The sequence below is a fragment of the Marmota flaviventris genome, chromosome 15 (assembly GCF_047511675.1).
Source record: "Marmota flaviventris isolate mMarFla1 chromosome 15, mMarFla1.hap1, whole genome shotgun sequence".
In the NCBI taxonomy this organism is placed as follows: domain Eukaryota; kingdom Metazoa; phylum Chordata; class Mammalia; order Rodentia; family Sciuridae; genus Marmota; species Marmota flaviventris.
The window spans coordinates 32963993-32986324 of NC_092512.1; the positions used below are offsets into that span (position 1 = coordinate 32963993).

Consider the following 22332-nt stretch of genomic DNA (forward strand, 5'->3'; position numbering starts at 1 on the left):
CTTTGTCCTCTTACTGGTTCTATAGGTTGCCATAAGATAACTTAGTTAGATTATCAAAAATACATATCTAGTGATCATGTAATGGGAAAGAATTACTAAAAAAAAAACGTGCTTTTATGCTTTTTTCCCCCTTTTAACTAAGAACTTTTCATGGGCCAGAATCTTACATCTTTCTTCAGATATAAAATAGAGAAAGGAGAAAAAGACAATATTTTTATGCCTAATAATATGTGAAAATCATGATATGATATCATAGAAACTACCAAATAATTTAAATGTAGATAGAGGAGAGAACTGTTTTAATGTTGTTTTAAACAAAGATGCCTAAATTATATCTCATGTTCTTTTTCAAATGTGTAATTTTTTGAATATCTATATTAATTTTTTCTAAAATGTATACATTTTATAAACCCAAGCTTTTTTACAATATACACAAAAAGAAAATTCAGGCATTGCAGTAGATATAAAGTTAAGAGTAAATAATAAATAAGTTATTAGACAAGTATAACCAAGTAAATTGGAAGGCTAATAAGATTGGTATTTCTGCATTAAACCCATCATTAATTATATTAAATAACTACATATTGCTTATCTGCTACATAGAATGAGATTTATTTTAGGTCAGGTTGATTTATAGCAAGTCCTTTTGTATACATTAAACAAATATATTTTATTTTTAAGTTATCTACTTCAAATTGTATTTTGCTCTATAATTTGAGATAATGACTTGAATCCAATAGTATTTGATTGTGCTCTTCCTACTCTTGATTACTTCTAAATCAAGTTTGTTTTTACAAATTCTGTTTATTTATTATAGGTTTCATTAAAACATTTAGAAAAAAAATTAAAGCAAAAATTAAGACTACTACCCACTAAACCTACCCTTCTTTCTGTGTGCATCTTGAAAATAATTGCATAGGCATTGAATTATGACTAATTTATCTCCTGCCCTTTCTCTTTAACAGTTATAGAATATGATTTATTTTTGTATTAGTGTTTATACCCATTATTTTAATAAATATATAAAATTTCCTCACATGGCTACATTGTAATTATTTTTATAAACATATCAACGGGTTCTTTCAAATAAGTCTTTCCTCATTTGGATTGTGCCAAGGCATACAGTGATAAAACCTATACTTTATATTTCTAAGAATATATCCTTAGTATAAATTTCTAGAAATAGAATTACTGTACCAAAAGTCATAAATACCTTAATGACTCTAGAAACCTTTTGACAGATTGCTTCCAGAACAGGTTGAACTGATTTAGACAGCTATTTACTGTGTATGGGGGGCGTTTACATTGGGTATGATCATGTTTTTCTCATTTAACTGTTTTCCTTCCAGCCTTTTATTTCCACCACTCTGTTAAAAAAGAAAAAGTAACTATTTAGTTCTATTTTTGATTTGTGGCCTGAAGTTGGGAGATTGCAAAGAAAAAGAATGTGATCGTCTTTCCTTGTTATGAACAAACTAGCCTGAAATTTAAAGTGTGTGTATGTGTATTTGGATTGTTAATAGGAATTGGTATCGGGGCTTACTACTTTTTCAGGTAGAAGGTTTTTTGTTTTTTGTTTTAACATATAAGGATTAACATGTTATTCCCAATTCACCAGTTACATAGCTTCTAAATGTTCCTACCTTTTAACATCACTAGTTGAAAACTCTGAATTTAGCTTATTCTTGAGTCTACTGTACAGTTGACTTGGAATCTTTTGTCTTTCTGAGAGGAGGGGGGAAAATTATATATATGTATTAGAGAGAAAGCTAGCACGCACATAAGAATTTCTTTAATTCTTGTTCATATTAATAGAATTATCAGAGTATATAAAATGGACTTCAGGTAGTTTCAAAACATTGTTCTTTGTTCAAATTTTATTCTATTGAAATTATCATTCTTTCTTGTATTTATGTATTTGATTTTATAGTTCCTATTCCAGTACTGAAAAGCCTAATGCACTGCTGAACCTTATAAGCCTTTCACAACTATAATTTAGTTGTGGCTTTTTTTTACATTGGGACATGTTATTTTCTAAACTGTAATTGATTTGTTTTCAGATTACATTGTTTCGTAGTAGTGTAGAGCACTGTAGTAAAATATAAATATTACAATATTTAAACTTTAAGTTTAAATATTGTAATATTTATATGGGAAGTTTTCTTGGAAGAATATCTAGTCTGATAAAATCTTTAATATTATAGAATTCTTAAGATCTTCTAAATAAAGAATCTGAAAGGAAATAAAGCTTAACCTGTAATTACTTGGTAGCAGTTTATAGTTATGTTTTAAATATAGAAAAGTTACCTGAGTAAGCAGCAGGTCAAATGCTCTGTTGCACCTTTCCAATGGAATTTTAATATTATTTTCCAATTCAATCAGGGATCTAGACCCCTTCCTAGAGTTACTAAGAAGAATTTTGTTGATTGTTTTGACCAGTGTTACATAGTGTCTTTTACCCATGTTCAAATGAAGAAAGGAAAGAGAGCTTTATTTAAGGTGATAATCCATTAAGGTTTTTAGGATTTCAGAATACAAAGGTAGAACTTAGTGTGAACCCAAGAAACTCTCCTTCACTTTAGGAAGTGGGGAATACAAGACAGTTCATTTAACACATACACACACATTTAGTATAGGATGCAATTAATTTTTTAAGTTGTGACCTACCTTCAGAGAGTTTATTCGTGAAACACTTTAGCTTTTGGCTCCCCTCAAGTTTTAGAAAGGAAGTCAGTAGTGGTATTATAATTTTCATATTATATACTATATAGTTTAATCTTACAATCTTTTACTATACAATAATATATTTTATGGGAAACATTTTTATTCCATAATCAATGTTTATTATGTTAGCAAGTATTTATTGAACAATTATATTTTTAACAAACTATATGTACTTTTATGTTATTAAAATGACAGTAAATAGACTCAGTATTAGAAGGGTACATATGAGTACCTGGACTATAGACAAAGCAGGTTGTATTCTGACAGCTTGTGTGATGCTACATGGTGAAAGTTAAATTGTTCTTGATGTGTGCATTCATTCCACTGAGTGGGCCAGACACAGTAAAGGCTTAAACTTAAGTTGTTTAATATTTTCCTTTCTACTCTACCACTTTAAACACAATTCTTCAAAGTGTGTTATATATTAGCTATATGTAATTTTGCTAAGGCATGAATTTGAGTTGGAAGTATTGTGCATCTGTTGTACAAAAAAATAGTCACTTAACAGCTACTATAGTTTAGATAAAAGTGCCTCAAAGGTCCGTGTGTTAAAGACTTGGTCCTCAGGATAGTGCAGTTAGGAAGTGGTGTAGCCTTCAAGAGATGAGGGCTGGTGGGAGTTCTTTGGGTCATTGGAGGCATACCCTCAAGGGAGATTATTGGATTCCAGTTCCTTTCTCTTTCTCTCTTTGCACCATGGCTCCTGTTAAGGTGAGCATTTTTACTATATCACAGCCTCCTACCATGATGTGCTGCCTGGCCATAATCCCAAAACAAGGGGCCAATAGATCATAGACTGAAATCTCCAGAACTATGAGAAATTAAAATAAACCTTTTTCTCTTTATAAGTTAATTATTTTGTTATAGTAGCAGAAAATGGACTAAATCAGCTGGTGAGCAAACTGAACTTTGGATTTCAGGTAACTACTAATGCCCCAATATAATTAAGCCAGTTTGATCATGAACTTTAGTAATAGAAATATAGTATTCAGAACAAAGCAGATGGTGATTTTCCTTTTTCCTCACGTAAACACACTCTCTGTACTATATTTATTTCTGGGTATAGTCCTTGACAAAGAATGCAATGGCTGGAACACTCCTAGAAGATGTGAATATACTAAAACCTATGTCATAGCCAACAGAGATGGCTTAGAAAGTCATGAGTTCCAAGACCAGTTTGTTTGCTCACATATTGATATTTGCTTTGCCTCTTTTGTGCTTCTAGCAAGAGTCACAGTAAACTTCAAAAATTAGTAGTTTTTCCCCATTCAGAAAATAAAAGCAGTTGCATGCTTAGCATTTTAGTCTTCTGGGATGAATAAATTATAAAATTCAGAACTATATCAATAGTTTGTATGCCCTTGTGGGGGAGGCCCTCTTATGCCTATAAAAAAGGATCATAAAAGGATGAATCCTTCCTGTTTATCACTTAGCTTATGCTTCGCTAGCAAAATTCAAAATTATCTTTACTACTTAGGAATTTTGGCGTGAATGGTTAGATAGTTTCTTTTTAGGGTAGATATATTCACTTTCTTTGCTCTCATTAGATTGTGCTGTGGTACTGTTTTATTTATTTTTTCCTCCTCGTCTCTTTATATTTTGTGCCTCCTCTGACTTTATGTTTTGTTTCATTGCCATTTGACCTTTTAGTTTTGTGTGTTGGGCACATAATGACCTTTGGAAAAAAAAAAAAAAAAAGAATTACCTGCCTTCATTGAAGCTAAAGGCCAAGTAAAATATTTTGGTCCTTAAAAATAGTCATTTAGAATAATAGGAATGATTATATTGTTGCATTCATCCTTAAGTGTCTGTACTAATACAGAGGATATGCATGTATATTATAAACATCTGAATGTAGGATTTCCTACTTGCTATAGGAATGTGTGATTTCTAGTAATTGGTTTGAGAGAACAAGAGTCCTGAGTGGGAATAATAGATTAATATCTTTTTTGTTGTATTATTACTTTATATATTTTTGTTGTATTAATTTTTACTATATAACAGATAATTAAAAATTAAAAGTTTTTCCATCTCAGACTAGTAAATATTGCTATTACAATGCTAGTGATGATTTCCATAAAGGGTAGAGTTCAGGTTTTTGTGGTTTTGTTTTTGTTTTTGCTTATGGTGCTGGAAATCTCCTGGATGCTAGGCAGAGGTTCTACCACTTGGCTATACCTACAGCCCTCTGACTTCTTAAAAAGAATAAAAAGAATGAATAGGAAATACTACTCATTTCCAATCTCTGTCCCTTCAAACTCTTTTCTGTTCTCCGTGTGTTGATGATGTAGCACTTCTGTTATGACAGAGCTCTGCTCAGGTGCCACATGGTCAGAAAAATCATTTAAGGAATATAGAATAACAAATGGTCAGATAAATCAAGACACTAATATGGACAACAAACTCAGTCAAGTTGAAAGAAGAGGATTTTCAAACTGAAGTTATTTAGGGTTGGAGATGTAGTTCAGTCATGGAACTCTTGCTTACCTTGTACAAGGCCCTGGATTCAATCCCCAGTGCTGGAAGAAGGGAGGAAGGGATGGAGGGAGAGTTCAAACAAACAAACTGAAGTCTTTTCTTCCTAGCTTTAACTTTTTATGTTTCCTGTTCAGTTTACAAGGCTTACTTGTCTTACAACGACGTTCTGACAAAAGGCTGCAATAATACTTAGTTCATCTTTTTAGATACCAGTACTCAGTTGGTCAATTCTCTGTGTTTTCAGTAGGCTATAGTCTACATCCAACATGCTTGCTTTTCAAACTGTTCATCTCATATTAATATATTTGAGAATGCTACCAGCTTTCCCCTTATCTGCTTTCCCCTACTTTATTCATTTCTCTTTGAAAAAAGAAATCTTTCTTAGCCACCCCTTAGTCCCCTTTATTGCTATTCTAGTTTGAACTATGAGCATCTTGCTCATAATTAGTTACATGTACATTCTATCATTGAATGTAGGTTCTAGGATGCTGTGTTCGCTTTCCATTGATCCAAAAAAAAAAAAAAATGAGTTAATCAACTGATGAAGAAAGATTTATTTGGGCTCATGGCTTCAGTCTGTTGTCACTTGACTCTGTTGCTTTGAGACTGAAGTGAGGCAGTAAGTGAATCACGGCAAAAGCTAACAGTGGAGAAAATGACTTTCCTCATAGTGTCTGGGAAACATAATGAAAGAGAGGGAAGGGCTAGGGTCCCAATATCCCCTTCAAGGGCACATCCCTAATAACCTAATTTTCTTCTACTAGGCCCCACCTCCTAAAGGTTCCACTACCTTCCAGTAGTGCCACAGGCTAGTGACCAGGCTTTTAAAAACACATGAACCTTTGGGGAATATTCAAGAGTCAAATTGTAACAGATGCTGTTCATAAAGTCTTTTTTCAGTCCCAAAAGCATAGGAAGCACTTTAGTAATGCCTACCGTCCCTAAGTAGATTTTTATCGAATAGGAGACAATCTTTGGAAGCTGCTATGTATACCCTTTTTCTTTTTTAATTATAGATTCTATATATCACTTCTCTTCATGTTAATATAGGACCAATAGATTTTTTTTCAATATAGATCACTTTTATTTTTATTGAAATTCTTTAGAGCAGCTCTGCTCCATGCCCCTCACTGCACATAATAATTCCATGCATCGTAGGGAGCTCCTTAGTGGTTAGGCATGTGCCTCACTTGTTAAGGGCGTAGTTTTTGCAGCCTTGTGCCCAGATTCCCAGCTATGACACTAGCTTTTTTGTGACCTTAGAAAAATTACTTATTTCTCTGTTCCTCCAATTTTTCCATCTGTTAAATAGAGATGATAATGATAAGAAGAAATGAGAAAAGACAAGAGCAAGGAAGTACTTGACAAGAAAGAAAGAACTCAGAAATGTTAGCTCATTTTTAACATTATCATCAGTCATGTAATCTACAGCCTTAACCACTCTCACTTTGATGATATTCACAAGTCTTGAACTTATGAACCATAAACTTTTAACTTGCAACAGAAATCTCATCCTCAGCACTTTCTGCCATACCTGTTAAGTTTTCAAACTGCTAATGTAATTAATTCTCAGTTAACAGTGGGTCAGTAGGTATCTGATTTTCATTCTGATCATTCAAATACATTATGATTTTTCCATGTTTTAGTGCTTTGTGTTGTTCTCATGGGCACAGTACTTTCCATTCATTGTGTGATTCACCTTACTCTCAACCCGTGTGACCATTCGGTAGTTACCATTTGCCTACGAATTTTTTCAGAGGTGATATTTTTTTCCCTTCTTACTAATATTTAAAACAACTGGGATTACTTGTGTATTCATTAGCAATTATGAAGGTAATAATATTGATAATATTCTAAACTCTGAAAAATTAAGATGGCCAAATGAAAATGACCACCATAACCTGTCAGTGCTGTTCTTTGCTTATGAGCAGAGTGAGCATTTTTTTTTTTTTTACTCCATGGTAAAATTTTTGTAAAGTAAAATTCTTTAAAAACAGGAGCTTCTATATTTTCTTTTTAGCTAATCTCTGCCTCACGAGTTTCTCTTCCCACAGGTTATAACACTGCAAAGTAATCCTTATAAATTTATTTGGATCACATCTCTGCTTTTCGTAGTTAAGTCCTCCTTGGTTTCACTAGTTTCTGTGGAATTGGGTCATTAAATTTTTCTAACTAGTCTGGAATGTGCCTCTTTACTCTAGCTACATCTACTTCTGTTCTATAAAAGAAATCCTTTGTTCATAGTCAAGAATAACCCTCCCTATTCTGTACTTACGTAATTAAATTTTTTTGGTAAGCTTTTTTTTTTTCTGTTTGATAATACCACATGTTTAACTTTACATGTGACATTTTATTTAAAATTGCTTACTGCGTTTTATCATTTAGTACTATACTATGTTGTCTTGTGTGCTCTTATACTATTAAGTATTTTTTGGATTCAATTAATAATCATGCATCATTGTAATAAAACTGATTTTTCAGGAAAATATGCATTTTGTTTACTGCTTTTCTGCCCTTCACATTTGCCTTATGAAGTTAGGTGGTCAGTGAGCAAAGCTGATTTTTACTTGTATTTCAGCTTTGTGATTTATTAAAACCAAAGGCACACAGATTTCATGTCACTTTTAGTCTCTACTTTTCATCATAAAGTGTCAACCCTTGTCAGTTTTGAAAAGAAACCCAGTTTTTCATCTTTTGAACAGGAAATTATACTTTTTCTTTACAAGTACTTCAGCTGTAATCATAGATTTCTTTGCCTACTTATTTATTTTTTTCTGGGGGAGCCTTTAAAAACTATGAAATCTCAAATTGAAGGGTAGTTTATTTGACAGTATTTTGAAGTGATCCTCTCCTCTCTCTCATGTTTGCACTTAATAGGTCATTTGCACACTTCCAGTTTTTTTAATGATTGCTGTGAAAAATAGGCATGATATATTAATCTAGTTTTAAAACCATAGTTCCATACTTTACTGTGGAATTATTGAACTTTTATAAACATGTATAAGTCTTGAATATTTCTTGATCCATTCATTTTACACTGTTTTCTAAATATTTTATGAGACCTTTGTATTTTAAACCCAGAAACTATTATCAAAATCTTACTAAGAAATCCATCAAAGAACCTCTACCTATTTTATTCTTCAGTAAATTCAGTCTTCTTTAATTTACACTGTACATGATAAATAAAAACAGCATATATTTAGAATAGTCTTTAGTGTAATTTAGCCACTAACATTGTAATAATGTCACTGTCTCCTAGTTTGGATCCCAGAGGTCCTACACACTAGATTCACTATCAATTAAATAAAAAAGCTTTTGGGAGCCATTAATCAGATAATGTAATCACTATGCCTACAAAGAAGATTCTGTCCAAGTTGAAGGTTGCTGTCATTTTAATGAACATTTACAACCTCTTATTTGGAGGGTTTCTTTCTGAAGCTAATAGGAAACTTATATAAAAAGTTTAGCTGTATATCATCATCTAAAATGCTTAAATTTTTGTTTATATCTGAAAATACTGACCAAAATCAATTAAATAGACTTTTTTGAGATGTGTCTGTTCCAAGAACACATACTTGGTACTGGTAAATAAGAGATGTATTAAGGAAGCAAAATGAACACAGACTAAAAACAGTCATTTCTGACATGACATCGTTTATGTGTTCCTGGAAGCCTCATGTTTTGCAAAATCACCATTAAGATGACAGGGCTTTTGAGAAAAGTAGTGTTAACACAGATCATTTAAACAGCTCTTAACTTTCCAAACACAGCAGTAACAAAATAAGATTCACAGACATTTATACCTAGAATTAATCCATTCTGCAGTTGTATGTGCTCTGGTTCATGCTTCCTTTTAAATACGTTTACTTTTAACAGAGACTCATACAATCAACTCAAAACAAAAAACATAATTCAGACATTCTATATCAGTAAGGTGTTTTGTTTTGTTTTCATATGGAATAAAGTCTTCATGTCTCCATCTGTGCTTACAGCTGCCCATATAGAAGAAAGACAAGCAATTCCTTAAGCCAATAAAGTAGCCACTTCTTGCAATGAGGCAGGCACTTAGGTAGGGTTTTTGTATTTTTTCTTAACTATGAAAACTCCTAGCTCTGGCTATTTCAAATCATTAGCATGCTGGGAATAAAAACCTATATAATTTTGGTTTATACTGACAAGATTCCTCTATTTGCCAATTACATATAAACTAATTCTTGTTGAAGAATTAACCAGACCATAGCTAAAATAATTATGTATTAGCAGTAGAGAAGACATGGATAGAATGAATGTAGGTAAAAGAAGGTCCGGTTCAGAGTAACATAAATTGGAAGCTATTGTCAAAATCTAGAAAGGTTTGAAATTCAACCCAGCAAAGCCATATAAACATTTTGATTTAAAACAAAAAAAGAGATTATTCCTCAAGTTTTGTGATTATGTGTCCTAACCCATCTTTAGATGAGTCAATCATAGCATATTTTTTTATTCTTTCTAGAGCATAATGGTGACCAACATGTATGAAATAATCACTTCCCTCTTTCCCGTGGATCCCAAACCCAGCCTTAGTGACTAGCTACCAATCTCTTTTGGCAGATCATTTGATATTATTTATTGACATTTTGCTGTAATCCAAATAGTGTATTATAGTCCTTTACAAAAATAATTTTAATCTTTCAGTATCCTCTGTGCTGGTAGTGTTTTAATCCCTATTTATAAGTGAGGAAATGGAGGCTTTAGTTTTCTCAAATTGATCACAGTAAGCCACTTCAATTTTTTTAAAAAATAGATGAACTAAAAAAGAGATGGGTGTATCCCGTTAGGAACTAAACAGCCCACCTTTATCCTATTTTGGTGAAGAACATTCTATGGAAGGCCTTTGATGTTTCCCAATATAAATAAAGCAGGCACAGGCTCCTTCTTTGTCCAGAAGCTCCATCTATCTGATCAGCCTGCCCGTCCTGCCCCCGCTTTTGAAAAAAAAAAAAAAAAGATAAAATGATTAACAAATGTATAAACATAATAAACTAAGAAAAATGAAATTATAACTGAAGTTAGGTGCTGGAGCAAAAGTATGATGATGAGTTGGGATTAGGTGGTCAGCTATAATGCACTGAAATAATGAAAAAAAAAATAGAGGACTGGGGTCCTTGAGTCTCTTTAAGAGGTGGGGAAAATCAAACTCGGTTTCTGACTTTGAAATCTCCAGATTTTGTTATTTTGAGGTTTTATTTCCTGTCCTTAAATTGTGGAGATTGCCTGTGGTATTCTTAAAGTAAATTTCCTTCTTTCTTTTTTTCTTTTTACTTAACTGCCTATTTTCTCAGCTAAATGATGCATAAGACAGTGAAGATTCAGAATACAGAATGAAAGAAGGTTTTAGGAAATACACAGTTCTCATCATGCTGAATTTGAGGTTGGAATGAATGTCTAGTGGTCATTGACTTTTGCAGTCTCTGGGTTAGAGATTTTAAGCCCGTTACCTGTAGATTACAGTTGAAATTGTAGGTGTCAACAAGGTCTTCTATTGGAAATGAAAAGAGGAGAGGGCTTGGGAACAAACCGTGATTACCACCGTGTCAGGAGTTGGCTGAGAGGAGGATGTAGTGTTAGAGTAGCATAGAGCAGTCAGGAGTAGGACCAGGTGACATGACATGTTGTCAGCCCAGGTAGTATCCAGTATCAACAGAAAGTCAATGTCGAATGCCATAGAAAGATCAAATACCTTAGCGACTGAGGGCCCTTTGGATTTGGTGATGAGGTTAGGGTGGCCTTTGCTGCTATCTGGTTTCTTTGGAAATAGGGTAAGAATTGGTAGTTGATTTCAGTGGGTCAGACACAAAATGCAAAATGAGGAAATGAGAAGTGTATTGGTGCCTCCTGATGAGCTTTTGGAAATAAAGTGAAAATACATAATGATGAGGAGGGAAAGAGGTACATGATTGGGGGCTATATTAAAATCGTAACTCCTTATTTTTAACATTGAAGAAACTAAGATCCAATAAGTTTTGGTAGTTTACACTGTGGTAAAGCCACTAAGTAGCAGATGAAACAGACAGCATTTAGCTCTTGTGATTCTACATCTACCAGTATATACAGGCAAACTCTTAACCCAAAAGGGAGAGTAAAAACTTTTTTAATGTTTTCTTTTAGCGATTGAACTTACTCTTTCTTAGATACAGAAGAGAATAAGTTATGGTTGTGCTAGAGCATATTTATATGCATACCTCTATATTGTACTTGCAGAAATGTGTTGATTTAAAAGCCACTGGTTTACTATAAAGAAATGAAAAATATTTGAGAACATGGTTATGTTTAACTTGATTTAAACATTTTGCAGTATATACATATATCAAAACATTACATGGTGTCCTATTAATATGTAAAAAAAAGTTTTTATGTATCAAAAAATACCTTTTTAAAAAGTCACTGAACAAAATGCCAAATTCAGTCATGTTACAAATGTGCAAAACTAAGGCAATGTGTGTATTCATAACAAATTCAGGGAAAAGCTGACTTTTTTTATCAGGGAAATTATTAATATTTTAAAATAGTTTTAATAAAAGAACACATGGAACTAGGAATATAAAGTAGTGGATCTTAACCATTATTTATGATGGTATATCCTATTCTTGTGCAGTTGTGTGAAAGTAAAATATTTACCTGTACTTTTGAGTAATTAGTTTTTGGTGTAAGAGCACCACCTATGGGTTTCTCATGTATTTAGAAATTTTTTCTTAAAACAAAACCTAATAGAACAAAAGCTAACAAAATTCTTTCTAGTTTTTCCCTGTAATTAGTATATATTTCTTAAGAAGGTTAGCAGTTTTCTGCTTTGTCACAAAATACTCCCACCTAGTTTTGGCTATATGTAAATGTTAAATCAGCTAATAAGAATGTGAGTACTTTTATGCCAGTGTGGTATTATAATTCTAAGTTAAATGTAACTTAACTCAGAATTGTATTATTCACTTTAATGTAAGTTAATCTGTTAATGAAAATGAATAATTGCCCATACCTAGGGAAATAATTATCCATACTTTTTTTTGCCTGTTTATTTGTTTTTGTTTGTTTCCAGTACTAAGGATTGTACCCACAGTCTTGATCTTGCTAGGCAAGTTCTCTTTCACTGAGCTATATCCCCAGCCCTTTGCCTGTTTATTTGTATATTTATTCGTATCTTCATAAACTTAAGAATTAATTTAGTATACTAATGCAGAATGCTTTGTAAGAGATCATGAAAAAGAAGGTCTTATATTTGACTTTAAGTATTTTTATTAAATTATGGTGGTGATAACTCAGAGCAAAGTGGAAGCAAAACTGGCACTTTGTTATTAATAAGCTTATGACATAAAATTACATTCGGAGAAATTTAGTCATTTTTTAAAACAGTATTCATTAAAATTAAAAGTGTTCTTCTAAGGGAAATTTACTCTTACTGAAACAATAGAAGTAACAACAACAAAACTCTGGAAACTTTGTGCCTGGGTAATGAGTGCTAATAGATTGTATATTCTGTGCCATGAGTCTCCATGTTCTGAAAATGATTCAAAATGGGATCTTTTTTTAACTTTTTTTTTTAGTTTTTGATAGACCTTTATTTTTATTTATTTATAAGCGGTGCTGAGAATTGAACCCAGTGCCTCACACATGCCAGGCAAGTGCGTTACCACTAAGCCCCAGCCCCAGCCCCAAAATGGGATCTTTTTGATAATATATCCTAATTCCTGAGTAGACCCCTTTTCAGCCTGAACATTTTTTCCTGCAGTATAATACACTTTTAAAGCCTTGATTGCCTGTTTTCTTCAGAGGACTACTTATTCTACTGGAATAAAGATTGACTGATAATCAATAGAGCTTACTTTGTTTCAGTCATTATGGATAAAGTTTTTTTAAATTACATAGTATGTTTCCTAGCATTCTTCTCCTTAATTGAATAGACTATATAACACTATTACAAAAAAAAAAAAAACATTTTCTTCAGTTTACAGTTGTGATAAGGATATTTGGCTATCTATAAATTGGATTACTTAACTCTCAATGTAACAGCAGGACTCAAAAAGTATAAGTTCAGGTACTTGGCTTTGATTCATTTACACAGAATCAGAAACTCTTATAGGCATGAATATGAATTAATTAACTAATTTTCTGAAATAACAGCTTTCTCTTACCATTTGGAAGATAGGCAGGTATGTTCATATTTTGAGTACAGTATGATTTCTAAGTTCAATATACAGTTTTGATTATTTTTCTGAAATTATCCCAGCACTTCTGATAACTCTGTATGTACCCCTGTCAGCTACTCTTTCCCATTTCTCATTTGCTGCTGTTATAACTGCTGTTACTTCAAAAATCAGATAGTCTAATTTGTTGAAACTGTATTAAGTAAGAGGTTGCAGGATTTGAGATTCTGCTGAAGATTTCAACATAGATCTGTGTTATTTTTGTTTTTAGCTTAGTGACTATTTTTAGTTGAGAGAATAAGTTGTCAGATTATCAGCTAAATTCTATATAGGTAAAATGTTAACTGTATAATGTGACTTCAAGACAATGCAACGAGAGTGACCTGAGAAAATATTGCCATTACTTTAATTATTTTACACACATGTTTTTTTCTATGATATTCAGATATCAAATCACATTGTGATATTTTAAAGCATTATTTCAAAATTGTGTTCTTCTAATCATTTAGGAATCATTCATGATCCTGCAATAAAGTTTGGGGGTATTAATGGAATAAATCAAAGAACTACTTTGCAGTAATTTTAAATGCTTTGCTGTCTTTATCCGATCATCTACTAACAAAAAATCCAGAATATGATTATGTTTATTTAAATTGCCCTAAGAGCAACAAAATGGTCCTAAGGATCTAAACATAGTATTTCAGTAAATTGAACTTTAGGTAATTATAATAAAGAAAACAAAAATATATTTGAAAGAAGATAGATGACTGGATCAATTGATCTGTATGACTAAATACAGTAATCCTGACTTTTGAATGATAGAACTTAAAAACTTCTTAATCTACCCAAAACATGTACTTAATTAGGATAAGGTTCTTTTCTTTAAAAAAGGAAGAAATTAAAATACCACACTGAAATAATAAACAGTTGATAATACCACATCTTACTGTGTGTGATTTGATATCTGAAGTGTTGTTTTTTAAAAATAAATGCTAATTTACTTAATGGTGTGTTCTAAAGTATAATAATTAGCTAAGATTGCTTTGGGTATCTTCCAGCTTGTGGAGAGACTCCAGAACAAATTCGAGCACCAAGTGGTATAATCACAAGTCCGGGCTGGCCTTCTGAGTATCCTGCCAAAATCAACTGTAGCTGGCTCATAAGGGCAAATCCAGGGGAAATTATTACTATAAGGTAATTCTGACACCTTTTTGTATGATTATAATATTTAACTACAAAATATAAATTTGATTTCCAAGTATCATTGCCTAACATGCAGTAATAGTAAAAGATTTTTCAGAAGATATAAGTTGTAGCCATCAGAATCATCTTAAGGTAATGACCCATCCAATTGTGTTATGAATATTTTCTAATATTGGCAATGTATTTACAGTGAGTTATCTATATTCTTTAAAGCTACTTTTTAACAAAAGATACACATTCGCTAAACAGCTTATTTCAAGAGTAATCTTTGGCAATGGGACAAACAAACAAATCTACTTTGAGTTCTGGCCTATAACCTTGGTCTCATTAGTTGAGTCTTCTACCTAAAGGAGTTAAAGCCTGATGTGAGGTAAGTAGGGGTTTGTGTGTGTAAAACTTGAAATATGCTGATAATGAATAAATACATCTGTAAAAATCTTTCTCTTTTTTTATAACTTTAAAACGAAAGTACATTTAAGAATATACAGTGAAAGGTATTCTTAGGTAAAATGATAAGTTTAAGATTCTAACAGTAAATAAATATATAAATAAGAAAGGTTTTGATTAATTTCTAAAACATTTAGTTAATTACAGAGAGAAACAGTGTGGGAATAAGATATTAAGCAGTGAATATTCAATAGACTGTGTGTTGCTTGCTTAAGGAAATTATAGCAAAGCTATTAGGTTAAAAAAAATACTGGCCCAAAACAGGTGGGGGGTGGGGGAGGGAAGCAGTGTGCCTAAACAAAGAACTGCATTGGAGCTGAGACACTAACAAGAATGACAGTCCCATCACAGAGACAGTGTCCTGCTACAGCCCAAAGACATCTTTGACATCATTTCATGTATTAAATTTTTACAGGTAGAAATTTTGGTATATTAGATTTAGAAGGGACTTTGCAGACATAGACTCAAGCTCCTTCATATTACATTTTTTAAAAATAAATTTGGCCTACTTTTCATCTTTTTCTATCTTCTCTTTTTATATTCTTGAGTAAGAGAACCAGTCTCCCTTAAAAAAGTAACTATTTCCTATCTCCATTTCTCTGTGGAAGCTATAAATGAGCCCCATAGTTTGTAGTTTGTTTTCCTTTTACTCTCCTCCACTCCATGCTACGTATTCTGGCACACTACATCTTCTTTTGTGGAAAGTGAGATTCTCTTGCCTGAATGATCAGTAGGATGCACCATTGAGGTACTTTCTGTGTCAGTACTAGTACTGGAATCTGAACAATGTGCCTATTTTCAGTTACTTGTTGATATGACTAAATATAAATGTGCTTATAAAATAATACCTTTGCCAAATATTGTACTTTTTAACATAAAACTGGAATTTATTATAGAAATTTTAATCTTTTCACCTAAAAACTAAGCTTGCAGTTTACCCAACTGAGTTATATAAAACTTGGAAATTTCTTGCCAGCACAGAATTACATGGATATGCCATCTGGTTTCGATCATATGTTAGACCCTTGAAATTTCACAAAGTAAGATACACTGAAAATCAAGTGTAATACTGAAATGTAGAACAAAATTGGTGGTGAACCTATATCTAGAGGGATATTCCTAAATACTTGAAGGAGCTAAGGATTTTGAATTTACACAGATAAAAAAGCAATTTTTAGACATAAATTTATTATTATGTAATACCAAGACTTTTTAAAAATGACACATATAATGTACACAAAGACAAATTTCTCATGTTATTATTGGTATAAAATCTTAAATATTTAGAAGACTCTTATGCCATAATCCAGTGCAGCTCATGAAGACATGCAAATGAGTTAGTGTTTGAAAATTTTAAATTGATTTACTTTCTTAATAAGACAAAAGAAAAAGTATATTATTTAGAATAGATAGATGCTTTATGATATTTTGATTAAACCTGGATTTAGAATTAAAATCCTTAGTAAAATGGAATTAGAAACATGGTTTTTAAAACAGTTTGGATAAGCCCGGGTGCAGTGGTACACACCTGTAATCCTAGTGGCTCAGGAGGCCAAGGCAGGAGGATTGGGAGTTCAAAGCCAACCTCTGCATTTTAGCAAGGCCTTAAGCAACTCAGCGAGACCCTCTCTCGAAATAAGATATAAAAAAATCTGGGGAGGTGGCTCAGTGGTTCAGTGCACCTAGATTCCATCCCCAGTACCAATAAATAAATAGATAGATAGATAGATAAAATTTAAAAATTCAGACAGAAGAGGAAAACAGAATTTACAAAGTACCAACCTACAATCCTGAGACCTCTAAAACTGGGTGAAGATGATGATTAAGGCATTTTTACTTTACTCCTCTTCCTCGAAACCCACCCAAATCAACAAAGCCAGCTTAGCCATAGGAGATAACGAGTGTTTGAAATCTAGCATCCTTCTTGAAGCCAAGGACTAGGGTCAAGCTGTTTTGCTCAAGAAAACAGTTTTTAAGACTTCCACTAATCACTGCCTGAACTTACATGGGGTTGAGGGCTTAGTGTGAGGACAGACCCTGACAAATATGAGGGACTTTGCTACCTACAGTTCCATGGCAGGATCTAGACTACTATAAACCACTATTTAAGACTAGGTGTGGCATGGAGACCCAGGTGGGGGAGCATGCAGGGAGAGAGGGTTTAAAAAAGAGAGAACCAAAACCCTTCCCCAGAATAAGCCCACAATCTGAAAATTCCTGAATGTATGAGAAAATTTAATGCTAAGAAAAATAGCCAAAAAAAAAAAAAAAATCAAACTGGAATACAAATTTACCCCAGACATTAATGTTGTAAGACTTCAGGGATTCTTTCATCACCTTTTTTTTTTGTGCTAAAGATGCTTGGTAATATAATAAAATCCATGAATTCTTCCCCAGAATAATTCACAAAACACGTAGTGTTACAAGATGCAATTATATTAAAATAACAGCTATCAGGTATTTTCAATAGTAATATATTCTTATTAACACATTGACCAAAGCAAGTGACAGTTCTAATAACTACTGTAATTTCAAAGTAATTTTGTGCATAAATAGTATTTTTAGATGTCTATAAAAATGGAATTGTAATATAAAAACATCTGTTTAGTAGTGATTAAATGATAGGTACTATAAATATTATCATGATTTGTTTATAAGTGAAGGGAAATGTTAATATATTTCAGTTAAAGGTTAGTGGAAATAAAAGTTACTTATTATTTCTACCAAATTTGTGGATTTGGAGGGAGAATCAAAATAGTGAATACTCTTACTTGGCCTTTATTAGGGGCAAACATGTGTTTTAGAATTTGAATTAAAATATCTGAAGATAACTATTGAAAAAAATTGGAATGACACTTTTGAATATTCATTAGAGGAAGAGAAAAGTTTAAGAGATTTTATTAATGAAAAAAAAAGAAGGAAATTGAGAACTTTCCCTCAAATTATTAAATAAACACAAATGTATTAACTCAAACCTTTAAAAGACAGATAATATTGGTTAGTTGTTTTGTATGATCCTGCTATAGAGAGCTTGCTTGTAAGAACATACCTAAAACAAAACTAATACAGAAAATTTAAAAAGAGGAGGTACATTAGCTTTATTAGAGATACTAACCATGAGAAAGCTAGAAAAAGAAGAATAGCATGAGATATAATGTCACTTAAGGCACAAATATTAGTGACAAATGTTATGGTCCACCAGGAAGATACAATAGTAGTAAATTTTATGTACCTAAAAACACATCCTAAAGCAAAGCAAAATGTAGAGAATTAGAAAGCAAATTTGACTAGTCCACAGTTGCAATAGAAGATTTTAAACACACCTTTAATGCTTATGCCTCTTTCAACAGAAAATACATACCTTTTTGCAGGCATGTAAAATATTTGTTTTTAAAATGATTATGTATTGAGGGTTAGGGTTGTAGCTCAGTGGTAGAACACTTGCCTAGCTATGTGTGAGGCCCTGGGTTTGATCCTCAGCACCACATAAAAATAAATAAAGATATTATGTACATCTACAACTAAATTTTTTAAAACTTATTATGTATCGAATAACAAAGGAATTCTTAATGCATTTCCACAGTGGATTTAAAATAAAGGGAAAAAAAAGATTCATATGTTTGGAAACATGTTCCTAATAAATAGCTCCCGAATTAAAGAAAAAAATCATAGTAGGACTAAATAATTTAAAAATAATCTTAGTGATAATGTTACATGTTAAAACTGTTGGAACAAAACTGACTCGGAAAAGCTGATTAAATTTAAAAAGTATGAAAAAATTAAGACTTGCAACCCTAAAACTATATTCTAAAGAGTTACAAGACACAGATATGTCCAGCAGTGCTTCATTAGGTAAGATATTATAAAGCATGAAGAAAGCTGAAAATTAATCCACATATGAATACATTTTAAAAATTCTAAATGAATTATTAGCAATCTAAATCCAATAGAGTATACATAAACAGATATTTATTATTTCTCATTCTGGACAATGTTCCTGCTTTAATGCATCTTAATTAGGTATTCCCTAGTTTGAATTGGTCTAGCCCTCCCTTATACAATAGTTACCAATTCTGGGTAAAATTACGAAACAAAAACCAAAAATTGAAGTCAGTGAAGAGTAATTAAACAACTGACAGAAACTGGAGAGGATTTCACCTTTGAAAGAAGAAACTGCACTAGGCAAGAGAGGCTTTTTTTCCACCAGCTCCCTGAAGATTCTTGATAGTCTGTGCAGTTTAGAGTAACCAGAACTCTAGCAGATTGCCATGGTCTTGTCATTTGGGCACCAAAAGATAGAGTTGGAACTGCTGAAATGGCTGAAAACTAAAGGCAAATCCCTGGAAAGGAGAGAGTTGAAAAGCAGGAGGCCATTATATATGCATATAAATTCTCCTGAAGTCCTTGGCTGATCCATGAACCTTGCTTAAAGCAAACTCAAAGGAATGCTGTGGAAGCTAAGAGGTGAAGGCTGAAAAGACTGTGCAAGGATTTTTGGCATGCGTGTGCACAGCTGAGGAGAAGTTCGAAGTTTGAATCCTGTCCATTGTAGGGGATACAGAGTTTAGAGTTTGAAAGTTGCTTCCTATTAGTCACCTTAGTATCGCTCTGCTATGACCAGAATACCTGACAAGAATGACTTAGAGGAGGAAAAGTTTATTTTGGCTCAGTGGTTTCAGAGATTTTGTCAGTGGTCGGCCTATTCCATCACTTTGAGCCCAAGGTGGGGCAGAACATCATGGCAGAAGGGCAGTGGCATTGGAGGAAAACTGTTCAGTTTATGAAAGCCAGTAAACAAACTGGAGGAAGGGGCCTCAGGTAGGGTGTGCCCTTCCAGGGTATACCCCCAGTAACCAACCTCCTCCAACTATACCCTGCCTGCCTACAGTTAGGATGGACTATTTAGGTTACACCTCTCATAATCCAATCATTTTGCCTCTGAACATGCAGGAAAGGAGCTTTTGGGGGGCACCCCATATCCAAACCATAACAGACTTTATAAAATACCTTGGAATTTTTATCAAAACTCTGGAAGTACTATACGTTTTCAAGTAAAGACAATGTCTTAAAACTAAGAATTTACTGAAGATTGAAGATTGAAGCAAGAACTAACCTACTCAAACACAATGTAAAACTGAATTCCATAAGTTGAGGATGATCAGATAGTAATTTAACTGTGATAAAACAAAAACTTGTACTGTATATTCTGTGTTCTACATAAATATAAGAGTAATGGAAAGAATCTCAACCCCTACTTGAGGACACACAGAAGTTAATTCAAGATAAGCCATAGCTTTAAATATAAAAGCTACAATTCTAAAATGTAAAAGAAAAACATTGTGAGTACCTTTGAGACCTTGGGGTAAGCAAAAGTATCTTAAAGGGAAGACACTAAAAGCACTAAATACAGAGGAAAAAATAATGAATTAGACTTTGTCAAAAACAAAATTGAAAACTTCTGCATATTAAATGATTTCATTAAGAAAATGAAAAAGCAAACCATAGACTAGAGGAGTATTAGTAATATACATATCTAACAGAGAACTTTAATCCAGAATATCAAAAGAATTTTTATAAGTAAAAACAAAACTAAATTTTTTAAATGGCTAAAAGACTTGGACAGAAGTGTCTTAGAAGAAATATGAAAGGCCAATAAACCCATGAAAAGATGTTCAGTGTAGTTAGTCTTAAGGAAAGTGCACAATAGAACCATAACGAGGGATGCCATCACACCGGCTATTGGAAAGAATATGAATGTGGGTGAATGAACACGTCTCATACATGTATCTTACAGTTGAACATGTTTATAATGTGTAAAGAATTCTTAAATAAGAAAAAATTTCATAGATGAAGGCATATAGCAAGTCAGTACATAGGAAAAGATAGAAATTGCCAATAAACATAGGGAAAAGTATTTCTTAGTAAACGGCTTTCTCTGTGTGTACTTCTATTCATCAGATTACAGAGTAGCACTTCTGGTTCAAACTTAGAACAATTTAGAAAATCCTGAATTAGATGTTAGTTTTTCCAAATATGCACACAGAAGGGGGATAAAAGCTACAAGCTATCATCTGTTCTTTAGCATTGTTTGGGGATTTTGTATTATTTATGAAGAAGTGCTATTCTGGAGTCTGGGGAAAAGATATAAATATTAAGAACATAGAAGCAGTATTTCTTGCTGTTGATTTGGTTATCTACCTGGAATCAGTGAATATATAGAGGTTTATAATAAAGTTTTCAGTTACTTTGTATTATGAAACTTTTCTGACCTTTTTTTTTTTTTTTTTTTTTTTTGTAGTTTTCAGGATTTTGATATTCAAGGGTCCAGGAGATGCAGTTTGGACTGGTTGACAATAGAAACATACAAAAATATTGAAAGTTACAGAGCTTGTGGTTCCACAATTCCACCTCCATATATCTCTTCACAAGACCATGTCTGGATAAGGTTCCATTCAGATGACAGTGTCTCTAGAAAAGGTTTCAGACTGTCATATTTTTCAGGTGTGTTTTTAAAAACAAGAAAGATATCAAACCAAATTCTGAGTATTATCTGCTCAGTGACTTTCAAGGCTAATCTTCTGAATAATGTTCATTTAATTATGAGTAGATCCTCAAGGTAGCCAAGGTTGAAGATAAGAAGCTAAAATACCTTAGAACTAGGCCTCCAAAAGGTGTTTTGTATCTTAATAATGAAATGAGCATTTTATAAACTGAAGTCCATTTTCTTTTTAAAGGTCTTAAATGTATTTATTTTAAAAATATCTTATTAAGTACCTTCCCATGTTTTGCAAAAGTTACTTCAGAATATTTTTGTGTCTATGTGAATTACCAGTTTTTTTACACTTTCAAGAAAAGAGGACTGGTTTCACAATTGTAGTTGTCTTTAAAGAAAAGTCTTTTGCTTTTTTTTTAAACTGGATTCAAAAATAGTGACCAGGTATCATAGAAATGTGAAAAATTCATAGCATTAGAGTTAAGTGTATTTTTTGCTGCAGATTATTTTATATATTTGAAATTATTTTACATGCTTTTTATAAAGTTAGTCTTTTAATATTCATTTAGCTTTTGAAGCACATTTTCTGTCACCCATGTGCCAGTGAATAAGTTGTGAGTTGGACAAATACATATTAGCCCAAAATTGTCACTTTGGGGACTATGGAAATCTGCTGTCGTTAAATACCTTAGGATGATATATTAAGATAACTAGAATTTTATAGGCACCTCAAATTTTTTTTGTTCCCATTTTATTTTGATAAATAAATTTGTATCTTTGGCTTAAATATGTGCAGAATTTTGCAGTTTA

At 32.4% G+C, this 22332-nt stretch overlaps 1 protein-coding gene across 2 annotated transcripts in view; it reads left to right on the top strand.

The window, feature by feature from the left end:
* The window catches only part of Lrp12 (LDL receptor related protein 12), an 82472-nt gene that overhangs the window by 50483 nt on the left and 9657 nt on the right, over positions 1–22332 (top strand). For both annotated transcript variants that reach the window (XM_027949793.2, XM_027949802.2), the window contains 2 exons: positions 14438–14573; positions 21328–21530. In XM_027949793.2, the coding sequence (XP_027805594.1) occupies positions 14438–14573; positions 21328–21530 (339 nt within the window). The remainder of the gene's footprint in view (positions 1–14437; positions 14574–21327; positions 21531–22332) is intronic.